The sequence below is a fragment of the Lepus europaeus genome, chromosome 16 (genome assembly GCF_033115175.1).
Source record: "Lepus europaeus isolate LE1 chromosome 16, mLepTim1.pri, whole genome shotgun sequence".
In the NCBI taxonomy this organism is placed as follows: Eukaryota; Metazoa; Chordata; class Mammalia; order Lagomorpha; family Leporidae; genus Lepus; species Lepus europaeus.
This window is the reverse complement of record NC_084842.1, coordinates 45,284,598-45,301,316: the sequence shown is the minus strand read 5'-3', so window position 1 is coordinate 45,301,316 and position 16,719 is coordinate 45,284,598. Positions and strand designations below refer to the sequence as shown.

General features: G+C 42.9%; 1 protein-coding gene across 1 annotated transcript; it reads right to left on the bottom strand.

Moving 5' to 3' along the window:
* Nucleotides 1-1,064: 1,064 nt before the first annotated feature.
* On the bottom strand, nt 1,065-6,887 carry LOC133775071 (vacuolar fusion protein MON1 homolog B-like). The gene is made up of 2 exons (XM_062213157.1): nt 6,775-6,887; nt 1,065-1,996 (listed from the first exon to the last, which is right to left on the bottom strand). The coding sequence occupies exons 1-2, from the start codon at nt 6,885-6,887 to the stop codon at nt 1,075-1,077; spliced, it is 1,035 nt and encodes a 344-aa protein (XP_062069141.1). The 3' UTR covers nt 1,065-1,074.
* Nucleotides 6,888-16,719: the final 9,832 nt, after the last annotated feature.

The window sequence follows — 16,719 nt, the reverse complement described above, 5'->3', positions numbered from 1 at the left end:
ATGCAAAGCCAGGAGCCAGAAGCTCCTTTGGGTCTCCCACCTGGGTGCAGGGGCCCAAGGACTTGGACCATCTTCCACTGCGTTCCCAGGCCATAGCAGAGAGCTGGATCAGAAGAGGAGCAGCTAGGATTAGAACTGGTGTCCATATAGGATACTGGTGCCTCAGGTGGAGGATTAACCTACTGTGCCACAGTGCCGGCCCCTGTCAGTTTCTTAAGTTAAATATGAACGACTATACCCAGCAGCTTCACTTTTAGGTAATTATCCAAGGGAAATTTAAACAAATGTCCGTATAGATATATGTATATGAATATTTATAGAAGCTTTGCTTGTAATAACCCAAACCTGGAAATAATCCAATTCTCCAACCACAGATGATGAATAGACAAGTTGTGTTGTGTTCATAACATGGAATACTACTCCTCAGCCAAAAGAAAGGAACAACAATACCCAACAATGCAGATGAATCTCAAAATAAACATGTTGAGTGAAAGGAATCAGACCACAAAAGAGAATACATGGATGTGTGATCCAGTATAAATGAAATTTTGGGAAATATAAACTAATCCGCAGTGATAGAAAGCATATATATATATTTTTTTGTTTAGGTCTTTTATGTACGTCGTCATTACAATACCCCCAGGCCGGCGCAAACACAGGTTGGCCCTGCGGAAATGCCAGAACCCCTGTGGGTCACTCCAGAGACGCTGGCCAGCCCAGGACACTCAGGGCTGGGATTCCACGGAGGAGGGAAGCCCCTGAAGTCGGTTCGGAGGTGACAGCCTGACAGGGGCTGTAGCATCATCCAGATGGAGGTGAGGCAGAGATGGGGGAGGGAGGTCTATGGTCTCCCCCAGAGAAGGAAGTGCGTGAGGGGCTGTGACAGCTGCCCTGTGCCTGGTTGCTGCCACCCATCTCCCATCTGTGGCTGGGGCTTCCCACCGTGCCCATATCACCCAGGGAGACAGGGGCTGGCCACAGACACAACCCCTGCCCACGTTTCCAGCACAGAGACAGAACTGACAAGCCAGGGCCGGTCACTCCCAGCGCTGTCTTGTCTGGGAGCTCCACCTTTCAGAGTCGGGTGAACAGGCCATTGTGGGGCGCTTGGTCCGCAGAGGTGGCTGGGGGTGTGGAGTACTTGGGCGGGTAACGAATGAAGAGTCGGTCTTCTTTCACCCAGCGCAGGAGTTTGGTCACGACCAAGATGGCACCTGCCTTGGTCACCAGGGGGCTGAGGCAGGTATAGAGCTCAAATTTGGAGGTCACCCAGGCCAGCAGCGTCTCCTTCTCAGCCACTTGGTAGATGAGGCGCAGGGGCCGGGAGGTGCTGTGGAGGCGTGTGTGCAGGCGGTGGCACAGGTCCGACAGCCGCTGCCGCTTCTTCTCCCTGCTGTAGGGGGCCTCTAGCTCCGGGCCGGTAAACTGGGGCAGCTGGCGGTGGTGGTCAGGGATGTCCAGTGGTTTATAGAGGAAGTGTCGCAGGCCAGGCACCCCCACGGCCTGCACACTGTAGGCAGGGGCAGTGGCTGAAGGGGCATTAGAGGAGCCAGCAGCCTCCCCGAGGGCGTGCAGGGCTCCAAGGGTACGCATCCCATCTTCCACAAGGCGCCGGCAGGCGGCCATGGCGTGGAAGGCTTCACGGTGGGTGCCAGGCAGCAGGAGGCAGACCGGCACGGCATCCAGGCGGGCCACGTAGGCGTACAAGAAACCGTCGCGGTTGAAGCGGGGCAGGCACACGGGTGCCCACGCCTCGCCTGCTGCAAACGCTGGAGCTCTCGCCCAGTCGAGCAGCAGCTGCAGGTCAGCTGGGTCCAGCCGGCATTCAGCCAGCACGTTCCGCTCCTGGGCTGCCGTCACCAGGCGGCCACCCACCGCCAGCACCGACAGGGCCAGGCCAGGTGCTATGCAGCACCGGAGCAGCGCGCCCAGTGCTTCCCGCAGTGGGCGAGCCAGGGGTACGCAGCGCACAGCACCCAGGAGCAAAGCTCCTGTACTGTAAAATGCCACAGTACAGTATGTTTACAGGTGGTGGAAGACATCTGTATTGTTTGTCAGTATAGTACATTCATTGCAGTGCTGATAGTCCTGCACACTGTGCTGTTGAGGCACAGGCAAAGTTGAATTTGCAGAGGAATGACGAGTCAGACAGGTAGAACCTCATCCTCTGGGAACCTAACATCTAGAATGGGTAGGGAACCTTTTTTCTGCTGGGGGTCATTTGGTTGATAGAGACCATACAAAATTACCAACTTAAAAATTAGCCTGCTCAATCTATTGAATTATGAGTCCACCTGCAGTTACCTTGGTGGAGTCCGAGCAAATGATAAGGTTGGACATTCCCTATCCCTGATCTAGAGACTAGGAATCAGTCCTAAGGGAGTCGGGAAGCTGGAGTTTACACGGGGTATTGGTGAATAGCAGAGTACTATTGGTGAGTCAAAGGGGAGGGGGGAGGGGGAGGCAGAGATTAGGTCCCAGGAGGATTAAGGAGCTTCCATTTGATACTCATCTCTAAATGTCGTCCCTGGGAAAGGTACATCTGCACTACCAGTTCAGAGATACACATGGAGTTGTGAAATATTTTATCTATACAAAAGTTCTAGAGTTCCTTTTCTCCTCCCATGCAGAAAGCCATGAGTCATCTTGAATGCTCCAGTGCATGAAGATTCCCTGCGTAAGGTGAGAGAAACCATGGTAAGGGTTTGAACAGTGAAATGATAGGTTTGCACTTAGTTTTCGAGTGGAATTTAAAGTGGATGTAAGTGTACTATGACAAAAAGCTTGAAATCTACATTCTTTTATGTTGTAAGTGATGGATATGATAGCTTTAACACAGTAATCAAGTGACCAGATTTTTCCTTACAATAGATTTCACACAGCAACCAAATCATTTTGGTACCAATTATGATAATTATGTACTAACAAACTATATCCTCATTAAACAAGAGCAGGGCAAGGTTCACTCCCCAAATGTCCACAACAGGAGTAGGCCAGGCTGAAGCCAGGGTCTCACACATGGGTGGCAAGGCTACATGAACTTGAGTTACCATCTGCTTCCTCCCAGGAGATATTAGCCAGAAGCTGGATGAGTACCAGGACTTGACCCCCACTGCAATATGGGAGAGTTGTGGCCTAACCAAGTATGCCACCTTGCCCTCTCAAAAATACATGTTTTTGTTATGTGAGTGTGAGAGGCAAAATGGCTTCGACTTGAACATTTCTGCCAAAGACTATATATGTAATATCTTAAGGCAAAGGACTGTCCAAAAAGATCAAGGGACAAGAAGCTCCTTTGTTACAGTATATAACAGCTTTTATCTAGAATGAAACAGACAGAAAGGAGTCAGAAACTCTTGTAGCAGGCAAACGGTGAAGCAAGATTTCCTTTACTGTTATTGAGATTGTAATACATCTGTATTCTGGCAATACGTTCTTTGGTAAATTTAATTATTTATTGGATTTACATTATTTGCAAATATAAAAGTACTAAAATAAAAAAAAAACAAACTTTTGGGGGGTGCTTAATGCCTGTGTTATTCTGATTGCAATGATGGTTTTCGTATTGTATATTTACATGTGTTATATGACAATTATAACTCAATAGAGATGGTACTTGAAAGAAACAATATCCTGTTATTATATAAATATGTTATTAAATATACTTATGTAACAGTTTTAAATTATTATTTGGCTTTTGTAGTATGGAGACACTAAGTTTATTTAATAATTTATCTAGATTGGACTTTTAAGTTGCTCCTATTTTTTTCTATAAGATACAATGCTGTGATTAAAACCTGTACACATACATGTGAAGTGGATATGAAATACCATCTCCAATTTGGAAAATTTTAGCTTTTTCATGGCCAATAAATCTAATTGTAATTCTTTGTTCACAATGGTAAGAGATTGGGCTTCTTTCTTGCTAGGTCCTCCAAGACTGATTACTTAATTCCTGAATGATGGAGGAAGCCCAGGGATTTGATTAGCTGCACTAACGTGCTGTTCCGCACATGGACACAAGGCCTTCCCTGGGAGGCCTTCTGCCTTCCCTGGCATTGTTGGAATCTTCCTGCTGGCAAGACTCACAAACCCCCAGCTCCTTCTTCATTCAGATAGAGCTCTCACGCGCGTTCCCTCTCTATCTCGCTCTCTCACTCTCTGTTTGACTGCTATAATAGAATGCCATACACTGCGTGGTCTATAAATAGCAGAAATGTATTTCTTATTGTTCTTGAAAGCCTAAAATCAAGGCAACAGCTGATTTGCTGTTGCATAATGCCCTACTTTCTGGCTCCAAAGAGTGTCCTCACATAGTGCAACAGAGTTCTCTGGGTTCTCTTTGGCAAGGGCACACATTTAATCATGAAAGATCCACTCTTGTGCCCTTATTACCTCTTTATATTATTTAAAAATGATTTTGTGCCCAAGCTAATGTAAGAATTTGAAACCCAAGGTTATAAGTCAATGACACTTAGAGGATGGAAACTTAATCCTCTTCTGTGCTTAGTGGGGGGACCACCAGGAAGTGATTAGACTGGAGGAGGTCATCAGGGAGGGCGGAGCCCATTGATTGACTCATGATGGTTTTATGAGACAGAGATGCAGAGCTAAGCAGATGTGCACGTTCTGACTCTTGCTGTCTGGTGCTCTGTGCCTCCCCATGACTGCCAGAAAGAATGTCATTACCAGAGGACAGACTAGTGGGGTTCACCTGATCTTAGATTGGGAACCTCCAGAACATCAACTAAAATAAACCTCTTTCCTCTGTAAAGTTAGGTTGTCTCAGGTATTTCTTTACAGTAACAAAAAACTGACTGACATTCAGTGAGCACTCTCCTTGTGATGTTTTACAATATATAAAAATGGCTTTCTCACCTAAAGATTATGAAAGTATTCACCGGATTTTTTTGAACAGTTCTTTCATATTTACTTTATTTTCAAAATAATTGACTCATTAGCTCCATGGTATTTATTGTGCTCCTTTGATGTAAAACAAGAATACATATTTTTCAAAAATAGTTAACAAATGATCAAGTACATTTACTTAATTGTTCTTCCTTATGCTACTGGTCTAAAGCTCACCTTTATCATTGTTATTCTGTATGTTTGGATCTGTTTACAAGATTCACTTTTTGTTTCTTCTGGTGCCAGAAATCTATTGTTCTAGTCACCATAGATTTAAAGTATATCCATACATCTGCTAGTTCAAGTTCTCTGCTTATTCTTTTCCCTTTGATGCTTTTAAGCTATTCTTTCCCATCACATTTTCAGAGAATGCTTTTGAAAATTTGGTTAGAATTGCATTACATTTATAAATTAAATTGGAAAGTGTTCTCATCCAGATGCTCCTTGACTCACCATGGGGTTAAGTCTCAATAAACTGGCAAGCTGAAAATATTGTAGGTTGAAACTGCATTGAATACACCTAACCTTCTGAACGTCGTAGCCTAGCAACACGGCACTGCACAGTATCAGTTACTTACCCTCGTGATCACGCAGTGACTGGGAGATGCTGCTCACTGCTGTCACCCAGCATGGGAGGAGGGTATCATATCATATACTGCCATCCAGAAAAGACCCACATTACAAATTTTAAATGTAGTTTCTACTCTAAGGCACATTACTTTTGCATCATTATGGAGTCCAAAAATTGTAAGTCAAACCATTTAAAAAGCTGGTAACTATTTCTATTTTATATACTGGATCTTCCAATGCAGGAGCATGATCTCTTTATTATCTCTCTTATTTTCTTCATACTGGCACAACCTATTTCTTATTCTAGAAACATTTTATTATTATCACTGTTATTATTATTTTCTTTTACTGCTTTCTATTTGCTAATATTTACTATTGTCATTAAGAATTACATAATTTTTTCTTAGCATTTTCTGAAGTGGTTAGTATCTATTGGGAAATCATTTAGTATCTTTATTTTGCAATTATCAAAAATTAAATTCTGATTTCCATTTTTATAGATTTTTAGTAGATTCTTTAAATGTCCTGGGTTGACAAGATTATCATTTACAGCATAATAATTTTTGTCCCAATCAAAAATTTTTCCTCTTGTATATTTTTCTTATTATTACAGTGAGCAGAATTCTCAGAACAATGATAAATAGCAAAGCTTGTGATGCTCTTGTTGCTCAGTGGTTTGTTAGCTGGGGTTGTTTTTAGGACTTCATCTTATCTAGTGCTTTGAGGTGCAATCTCCACCCATCACCTCTCCTACCTCTCTGTGTGTGATGCAGCTGGATTGACTGACCCAGGCCCTCCTTTCTATCTTCTGTTGCTTGTTCCCCCTCTGTATGCCTTGAATGGCCACTCATCCCCCAGTATGGAAGGAACCTCTCTCAATATTTAGGGACAGAGCCACCACAGTACATTCCCTTCTGTTGATTGCAACATTATCAGCAAACCCAACACTGTGAGCCTGCAAAAAAAAAATCAAAACACAAACAAACAAACAAAGCCCTGCTCGAGGGTGCACCTGCTCTGTGGCTTCCTGTTTTAGGCTGTACTGAGAGAAGGGAGAAGAAATCAAGAACAAGGCTGGCTGAGATGTTCAGTGGCCTTGATCAGGCCTTGATACCTCTCTTAAAAGTGAGATGTGTTGAGGTATGATTCACCTGTGTACAACTCACCTATTTTGACAGAGTTCTATGAATTTTGATAAAGACACGTAGTCTGTGTAACCACCACCATGATTAAGATACAAAACACCAACACGCATTTTAAAAGAAGCATTGTGATGACTTCTTCTATCTAACTTACCCAATAACTATCTCGGTGGTTGACGTTGTCTTCACAAAGAAAGCATGCTCAATTTGCAAAATGTGAACGAACACATTTCTTTCCCACCAAAATTCACAGGTATCTGGATCCATGATAAATCACAGAGAAGGAATAAGTTCATAGCTATCTGCCATCCATCTCAGGAGGTGTGGCAAAGTCTATAAGAAAGATTTTTGGAGTTAGAAATAGAAGCAAAGCAAAAACACACGCATCAGGCACATCATCACATTGTTCATACACTTGTTTCTGATGTGAAGTTAACTACGTCCCAGCCACAGTGGGGCATGTCTCATTTCTTCCTCACAGACTCCAAACTATGTATCTTTAAAATGGACTAATGTCACAAAATGGTCACCTGTGGAGCTCAGAAAATGATATGATGGGCTGAATATCTTATCCATCTTCTCAGGCAATAGAAGAGCTTTTCTTAGGAACATGCAAGTCCTTTACTTGGCAACCGTCAACAGACTTCTTAAGGTGCACTCACCAAGCTCCAGTTTAAATCTCAGGTGTAGCTATCCAAAGCTACTAGGAAGCATAGTGACAATCATCCCTGAAGTCCAATGCATCCCTTCCTTTTCTGGCCTGGGTTTTTAGCTCTCACATTTTATACATTTTATTATTATTCAAAAAGTAAACCCATTATCAATTTAGAACACATCAGTAATTAGAGTGGGCAAAAGTAGTACAGTTGGTCTGCTGTATCTGCAGATTCCACATTTTCACATTCAACCAGCTGCAGATTAAAAATGTTCAAAAGCAAATTACATCTGTATGAACATGCACAGGGTTTTTTGCTTGTCATTACAATGTATACAGTGTTATACAATATATAACAGTTCCACAGAATTTGCATTACATTAGACATTATAAGTAATCTAGAAATGATTTGAACTCTACAGAACATTGTGCATAGGTTATGTGCAAACACTACTCATTTTATATATGACTTGAGCATCCACAGACTTTGCTACCTGTAAGGGGTCCCTGGAACAAATTTCTTGTGGACATCAAGGGATGGCTGCACATGTGATACTCCCGGAAGAACAACAGGGTAATCTCCCTCCTCTGTGTACCCAGGCTTTGGCAACGCAGTGGTTAACAACCTGAGGGAAAATTTTTTAACTTCTCTCTGAGCTCGGTTTCCACATCTGTAATATGCATTGATAAAAATAGTACCTACCAGCCTAGGCTTGTCAAGTGGTATCAAGAGAAAATATATGAGAAAATAAAAGTGGTGCTGCCAACAGGGCTGTGAGATTCCCAACCAAACGTCCATTTGCTCACAGAAGACAAGTGATGCTCGCACAGAACCACTTCAGGACCACAGCTGGCACAAATCAGAGAGGAGACCACTCTTTGAACACAAAATAACTACACTCTTCATCTTCCAACTTGTGCATTGGCTACTGCTTTGTTGCTTATTTCTTAATGTAAAAATCTTCATTGTTATTTGAGCTGAAAATATGATCAAAAGTGTATATGCTTGCCTTGACTTATATCTTCATCAAGCGTGGAATGTGTGTTACTTCTACTTCTTTATCAATGGCAAGTGGCTGTAATACCCTGACATCTAAGAGAAAAATTATTAAAATGCCTCCTCACTAAATTGCCTTCATTTCTAGACACAACCTAATCCAGTACTGGCCCCTGCTGCCTTAAACCATCATTAGAATCACCTACAATAGATCCAAATCTATAAGAAGACCCCTCCCACTGCTACATCCTGAGATGTCCCATGGTTCCTATCAGGGTGGATTTTCCTTTGCTGCATCAAGTGATGCAAATCCACCTTCCTCCCAGGGAGCAAATATGTGTATTTTGTGCACTGCCTTTTTGGCTACTCGGTATCTTTTGTCTCTTAAAACGAGGTTCATTTGGCAGGCTCCTCTTGTCATCCATCCAGCCCTTCTATCTCATTAGGCTTTCTCAATCCCAAAATTGAGCTATTTGGGGACTTTCCATTGTAACTCAAAGAGACTTCTAGTTCTAAATGGTGCCTGGCTAGCAGCCTCAAGGCAGCCTTTCCAGCTTCTCAGTGAGATGCCCACAAGGTCACAGCTAAACCAGGTACAAACTGACACTGACTTAATGCCATAATCTTGGGAAAAGTGGAAAATCCTATAAGATGAAATAGGGCTGGCCGGCGCCGTGGCTCAACAGGCTAATCCTCCGCCTTGCGGCGCCGGCACACCGGGTTCTAGTCCCGGTCAGGGCACCGGATTCTGTCCCGGTTGCCCCTCTTCCAGGCCAGCTCTCTGCTGTGGCCAGGGAGTGCAGTGGAGGATGGCCCAAGTGTTTGGGCTCTGCACCCCATGGGAGACCAGGATAAGCACCTGGCTCCTGCCATCGGAACAGCGCGGTGCGCCGGCCGCAGCACGCTACCGCAGCTGCCATTGGAGGGTGAACCAACGGCAAAAGGAAGACCTTTCTCTCTGTCTCTCTCTCACTGTCCACTCTGCCTGTCAAAAATAAAAAAAATAAAAAATAAAAAAATAAAAAGAAAGAGGAAGCTTGTTTATAAAAAAAAAAAAAAGAAATAGGGCTGAGAATAACCTCCCACTCTTTAGCTCATGACACATACAGACCTGGCTCACAAATTAGACAACATCTGCAAAAACAGAGATGAAGACGACTTGTACCTTCCTAACAAATGTTCCCTGGCTCACAGACCCAGGCTCAGAGCGACCGTTAAGTAGGCAGACAGGTGTTCCGTGCCTTGTCTGTGTGTCTCAGACATCTATGGTCCTGCTCTTACCCTCATTTGCTCCCAGCTCACCATATCTTTGCATGTAAGCAGAAGTGGAAAATCCTAGAAATACTGCAAAGGACGGGGCAGGAGGCAAAGAGATGATCAAGGAGATGAGAGAGACAGGATGATGTGCCCACGGTTAAGCAAGGAGTCAGAAAGGGCATTAGCAGCAGTGCATTCTGGGAGTTGTGCCTTACACATATTACACCAGCAGTACACAGGAAATTCCACTGGAACACAACCAGAAAATGCTATAATTTTTGTTTCTTGTCAGTTCTTGTTTAAAAATTTTAAGAGGGAACTGGTGTTGTGGTGTAGAGGGTCAAGTTGCCACAGCGATGCCTGCATTCCATATGGGTGCCTGTTCATGTCCTGGCTGCCCCACTTCCAATCCAGCTGCTCCACTTCCAATTCTAAGGACATCTTAATCTGTAACTTCACTGCGATGTAAAACACTCACCCTCAGAGTCTGTTTCCATACTGAGCAACAGGAAGAAATACTTCTTGTGTATCAGTAAAGGTCATTCTGAAGATGATGCATGGTCACCATCACATTTTTTAATAAATATGTGTCTTATGGGGATGGCAGTGGAAGGTGGCTAAAGTTTTGGGGCACCTGTCTTCTATATGGGAGATCCAGATGAAATTCTGGCTCCTGGTTTTGGCCTGGCCTAGCCCTGGCCTTTGTGGCCATCTGGGGTATGAATCAGTGAATGGAAGATATCTCTCCCTCCCTCTCTCTCTGTAATTAGACTTTCAAATAAAATGAACAATTTTTTTTAAAAAATTAAAAAGACACTGTTAGTTATAACAAATTGATATTGATTCTTTAATTGTAGCAAAGATAAAATATGTTAAAAGACTTAAAGAAATATTTGTTAATATTTAATGTGCAATGACACTTGTGTCCCAATGTGTGCTCTTTGTCAGCTGATTATTGTCACTTCCTGTATGTGAGAGAAAAGTGGGAATTCTATAGCGTAGAGGATTGACAAAGACACCTTTGCTAGCTCACTCATTTCCAGCACTTAGCAGCATTTTGTGGTCGGTGCACATTTAATTAAGCGGAGATGTGGATTGCAACATCCAGTTTTACATAAGCAAATATTCCTGAAATGATTTATGAGTTGAAAATCTTCCTGCAATGAGAATGTGGATACATAACTATAAAGGTGATCATAAGTGATTAATTAGAAAATGGCAGAGATGACTCCTGGTTGGAGTTTATATTTTATTTTTAATTTTTAAGTCACATAAGTAAAACTAATGACTCAAAAGGACTATCCAAAATATTGTTAGTGATGAATTTTATAATCACCTACACCATTTAAAGTTTTAAAAATTTATTTATTTTGTTACACATTTGAAAGGCAGACAGGCAGAGGGAGAGCGAAGTGGAGAGAAATCTCCTATTTACTGTTTCACTTCCCAAATGCCCTCAAAAGATGGGGAACGGCTGGGACCCAAACCAAGAGGTGGGAACTCAATCCAGGTTCCCCATGTGAGCAGCAGGGACAAAGCTAATTGAGCTATTGCCTGCTGCTTCCCAGGGTACACGTCAATAGGCAGCTGGAATTGGGAGTGGAACAGAGACTCCAACCCAGGCATTTCGGTATGGAATGCAGGCATGCAACTGACATATGAACTGTTGTGCCAAACACCCACTCAACATTATTAATGATAAACTTTTCATATGTGGTTATTATGACTTTTGTGTTAACTAATTAAATATGAAACTATCTATCATCATTAGCAAGACATTTAAAAACTTCATGGTAACTCAATTTGAAGACAAACTTCTCCAGTCTTCACAACAATGTTTAAAGTCCTGCCGTATTCACTCCGAGACGTCAAAGTGCTTCATACTTGTACTCAGAAATGGTTAACATCCTCTTTTTAGCTTTCTGACTTCACAAACACAGATAAAAAGTCAGATGTTATTTGAGATAACAGGAAAAATACTTGAAAAATTAATTGGAAATTAACTGAAAAAGTAAAGTGTTTATTTGATGGGAGATATGGGGGCAAAACACTAGAAGAGATATTGCCAAATTTTTGAAGAAACAAGTTTTTATACAAGTTACACATTTTAGGAAGTTTGCTATGTTATATTGTCATAAGTTATGGGATTTTCTAGGTTCTGTTTTTTATAAATTAAAAAAATGTTTCTCATTTACTTATTTGAGTGATGGATAGACAGAGAGGGAGACAGACAGACAGACAATCAGACTGAAAGATCTCTCATTTGTTGATGTACTCCTCAAATGCCTACAACACACCAGGCTGGCCTAGACCTGGGGCCAGAAGCTGGGAACTCAATCCTGTAACCCAAAAACGAGAGAAATCATCATTGTCTCCCGGAGTCTGTACTGGTGGTAAACTATTCAAGGGTCAGAGCCAGGAATTGAGTCCAGACACTCCGATATGAGAGGTGGACATCTTAATCTGTAACTTCATGGCGATGTAAAACACTCACCCTCAGAGTCTGTTTCCATACTGAGCAACAGGAAGAAATACTTCTTGTGTATCAGTAAAGGTCATTCTGAAGATGATGTATGGTCACCATCACATTTTTTTAATAAATATGTGTCTTATGGGGAATTATGAGTGCTACCATTGATGGAAGGGCTATTAGGACTGTAGTAAAGAAATACTTCAGGGGAGGGGCCAGCGCCATGGCTCAATAGGTTAATCCTCCGCCTGTGGCACCGGCATCCTATGTGGGCACCGGTTCTGGTCCCGGCTGCCCCTCTTCCAGGCCAGCTCTCTGCTGTGGCCTGGGAGAGCAGTAGAAGATGGCCCAAGTGCTTAGGCCCCTGCACCCGTGTGGGAGACCAGGAAGAATCTCCTGGCTCCTGGCTTGGGATCCGCACAACTCCGGCCATCTAGGGTGTGAACCAATGGAGGGAAGACCTCTCTCTCTGTCTCTCCCTCTCACTGTCTGTAACTCTACCTCTCAAATAAATAAATAAATTTTTTTAAAAAAAGAAAAAGAAATAGTGCAGGGGGAAGGCTGCAAAGACGCCGTCTCCCTTATAAATGAACTCATTGTGTCATTTGTAAGCAAGTGCTTGCAGCCGAGACGTTGATGTTAAAAGGTCACCAAGGGCTGAAGCAGTTTTCCAATTGCATTTCAGATCTGCAAACATTAATACAGACGTGCTTCCAGGATAGAATGTTCTCAGTGAGGTGGGGCATGATGGTGAAAATCTTTCCCACCACAGAGTTGTTGCTGATCATTAACAGGAAAGAATTGCCCCTAAAATGAGGCACTCATTCTCATTTTCCAAAGTGCTTGTGCTAGTGTTTTCTGTTTCTACTGAGTAGGTGTTTTTTGAAGGAATGAATAATCCATTCTTTCCAGGTAAAGTTGATATTTGAAAAATATAGAATATAACTGTTCTTTGAAACAAGGGGTGTGGAGAGTGCATTTTTAACTTTTTAATTGTTCTAGTAAACACATAATTGGCAACCTTATCTATTTTTCAATGTACGTATGCTTACTACTGTTAATTATATTTATATTGTTCTACAACAGCTTTTTGAATACAGAAATTTAGAAATTTAGTGACTATCTGAGTGGTGAGATTTCTTTTTTTTTTTTTTTTTTTACGTTTTTAGCTGTTTCCCCAATTACTATGCATTACCTTATAATATCACAAAATCAAATTATTGTTTAAAGGCTGCTTGGCAGAGTTGGCCTTTATAAACAGGAGATGGCTCAAATCCAAAAGGAAAGACTCAAAAGGCAAACAAAACTCCCCTCCGATAGCTGGAATAAAATAAAACCGCAGTAAGCAATGTCTGGCTGAGAACTCAGCCTTCCTCTTTGAGTCGGTGATAAGTGACCTGGAATTGTCAACCAGCAGTTTCTTTCTTGGCAACACAGATGCCAGAAACCCCATCATCATTATCTACCATAGGAGTGTCAGGGACCCAAGCACTTGGGCCATCTTCCACTGCCTTTCCAGGCCCATTAGCAGGGAGCTGAATCAGAAGCAGAGCAGCAAGGACTTGGATCAGTGTGCCAATATGGATGTTGGCTTCTGAAGAGATGGCTTAACCAGCTACTGCTGTGCCATACCATTGACCCTGCTAACTGTACTTTAATTCTCTACTTACATGTCCTTCGTCACTTGTGAACTTTCACAAGACAAAAAAATATTCTGTTTGTTTCTGTGTGGTACCTGATATTCCAGCATCTGGCACAAGATAGAGTCTGAATAATTTTTGTGGAACCAATGCTAAAAGAGTAGGGAGTGCAGAAAGAAGAGAAGGAGTAAGGGCTGTAAGGAATTTCTGAATAGACAGAGACATTTCTAAAAGAAATAGGAACTCGCATTTTCAGATAAATAATTGTAAGCTTTTTTTTTGAAGAACTAAATAATGTGTGATTAAAACAACAGTTCCTTTATCACTGACTTTGCTGTGACATTAGGATGGCTCTGAGCCTGATGCATACATACTAAGAGACATGAGGGTTTGGAGTCCTACAAGCTGTTTTTTAAAAGGCATGATCTTGAACTTGAAGGATATTGTGATGCCTCCAAGGCTGCCTGGGAATATGATTGGGTTGAACATCTGATTAGATTGGACTGTCATCTGCATTTGTGGTTAGGTGCCATGGATACTTGGCAGGCTACAGAGCAAAGGGAACTACAGTGTTCCCAGTGAGGGGGAGAGAAATCTTGAGAATGCAGGAATTTCAGCCCTGCAGATCCTATGGACACTGGCTTTTAAGTTTTGATGTTGTTTTCCCAGATGACACAGTGGCTATGCAGAGAGTCATACATCCACAATGGTAACTGGAGAAATGGGTCATGCAAAATGCTGGTAGGAGTTTGGAAGGGGCCATGCTAGCTTTCATAGACAGTATAATGTTAAGAGAGTTCTGGAAATGAAGATACTCACGTTAGATCCTACGGGCCATGTTGTTCATTCTCCGAAAACTGCCCCGTGACATTAAGGCTGAAATGAGGAACAGGAATTGCCTAAGATTTGTACCATCCCCTCCCTCCTGCCAGGTTTTAGAATTTCAGAGAGTAATTACCCCTTGTTCTTGGAGGACCCATTCCAAATCCTGCCCTGGATGCCCAAGTGGTGATGAACTCTGTACAGCAACAGTCCTGATTGTTGCATGGCTCTAAGTGATAAATGGGCAGGAGCACATACAGCATACACACTCCGGACAAACGGGTGAGTCACCGCCCAGACAGGACCACGTGGAATGGTGCCAGATATTTACTGTGCTGCTCAGGACAGCGCACAACTAAAATCTTCTGAATTGTTCACTGCAGAACTTTCCATGTGGTATCTGGGGTTGTGGATGACCGTGCGTGACTGAAACTGCAGAAAGCAAAATCATGAGAGGAGACTATATCCTCTGCTTTTGTAGAACTGACCCCGGAAAACGAGAGTAGTTACAACTTAGCTTTGAGCCCTCTGCATCCTTCCCAGGGCTGTGTTTATTTTCACAATTCTTGCAGGGTTTTCTCTTCCCATTCTCACACTGTGTCTTTTTACTTCCTGTTCTAACCCGAGCAAAGTTCCATTATGGAAGTCCACCTCCAGTAACCCTTTTTTTTTTTTTCTGTTTGAATCTTATTTATTTATTTTTAACTTTTATTTAATGAATATAAATTTCCAGAGTACAGCTTATGGATTACAATGGCTTTCCCCTCCATAACTTCCCTCCCACCCGCAACCCTCCCCTTTCCCTCTCCCCTTCCATTCACATCAAGATTCATTTTCAATTCTCTTTATATGCAGAAGATCAGTTTAGTATATATTGAGTAAAGATTTCAACAGTTTGCACCCACATAGAAACACAAAGTGAAACATACTGTTTGAGTACTAGTTATAGCATTAAATCAAAATGTATAGCACATTAAGGACAGAGATCCCACATGAGGAGCAAGTGCACAGTGACTCCTGTTGTTGCCTTAACAAATTGACACTCTTGTTTATGGCATCAGTAATCACCCTAGGCTCTTGTCATGAGTTGCCAAAGCTACGGAAGCCTTTTGAGTTTACCGACTCTTATCATATGTAGACAAGGTCATAGTCACAGTAACCCTCTTATAATGTTTCTCATGATTCAAAGTTCTCTCTTAGGCTCCGTTTTACGCTCACAAATTCCTCTGGTACCTCAGTTTATTTTTTCTTAGCTAAGCGCTACAAGGCATTAAGCATCCATGAAGTAATTTGCTGAAAGGCATGTAGGATTGATAGGCAATTGATCGATATTGTCAAGAAGAGATCATTGTTTGCTGTGAGACCAGGTGAGCATTTCAGTGAGTCTCTAGTTAGTAGGACAATCAGTGAAGATGCCAGGAAGCACTCTGTGTTGGGGGATTTGGGAAATAAAGATCTTTTCTGTGCCCCTTACGACTTTCCCTGCAGACCACTGCCCATTCTTTTTTTCTTTTTCTTTTTTTTTTTTGACAGGCAGAGTTAGACAGTGAGAGAGACAGAGAGACAGAGAGAAAGGTCTTCCTTCTGTTGGTTCACCCCCCAAATGGCCGCAACGGCCTGAGCTGTGCCGATCTGAAGCCGGGAGCCAGATGCTTCCTCCTGGTCTCCCATGCAGGTGCAGGGCCCAAGCATTTGGGCCCTCCTCCACTGCCCTCCCACTCCACAGCAGAGAGCTGGCCTGGAAGAGGAGCAACCGGGACAGAATCCTGTGCCCCGACCGGGACTAGAACCTGGGGTGCCAGTGCCGCAGGCGGAGGATTAGCCTAGTGAGCCGCGGCACCGGCCTTATTCTGTCTTTACACCTGTTTGACTCAGTTATAAAGACTTAACATCAAAACTGCATTTTTCTTATGACTTCACCAAAGACTTCTGAAATGGCTTGAATCTCACTCCTTGGTGATCACTAATTTCTTCTTTGATGACTGAAGTTCGACCAACAACCACTGTACATTCCAAGATTCCTTCTCCTGGAAGTAGAGCCAGTTCTCCAGCATCGGGCTGCTGAGATCTGTTCTTTTTTTTTTTTTATTTTTGACAGGCAGAGTGGACAGTGAGAGAGAGAGAGAGACAGAGAGAAAGGTCTTCCTTTGCCGTTGGTTCACCCTCCAATGGCCGCCGTGGTAGCGCGCTGCGGCCGGCGCACCGCGCTGTTCCGATGGCAGGAGCCAGGTGCTTATCCTGGTCTCCCATGGGGTGCA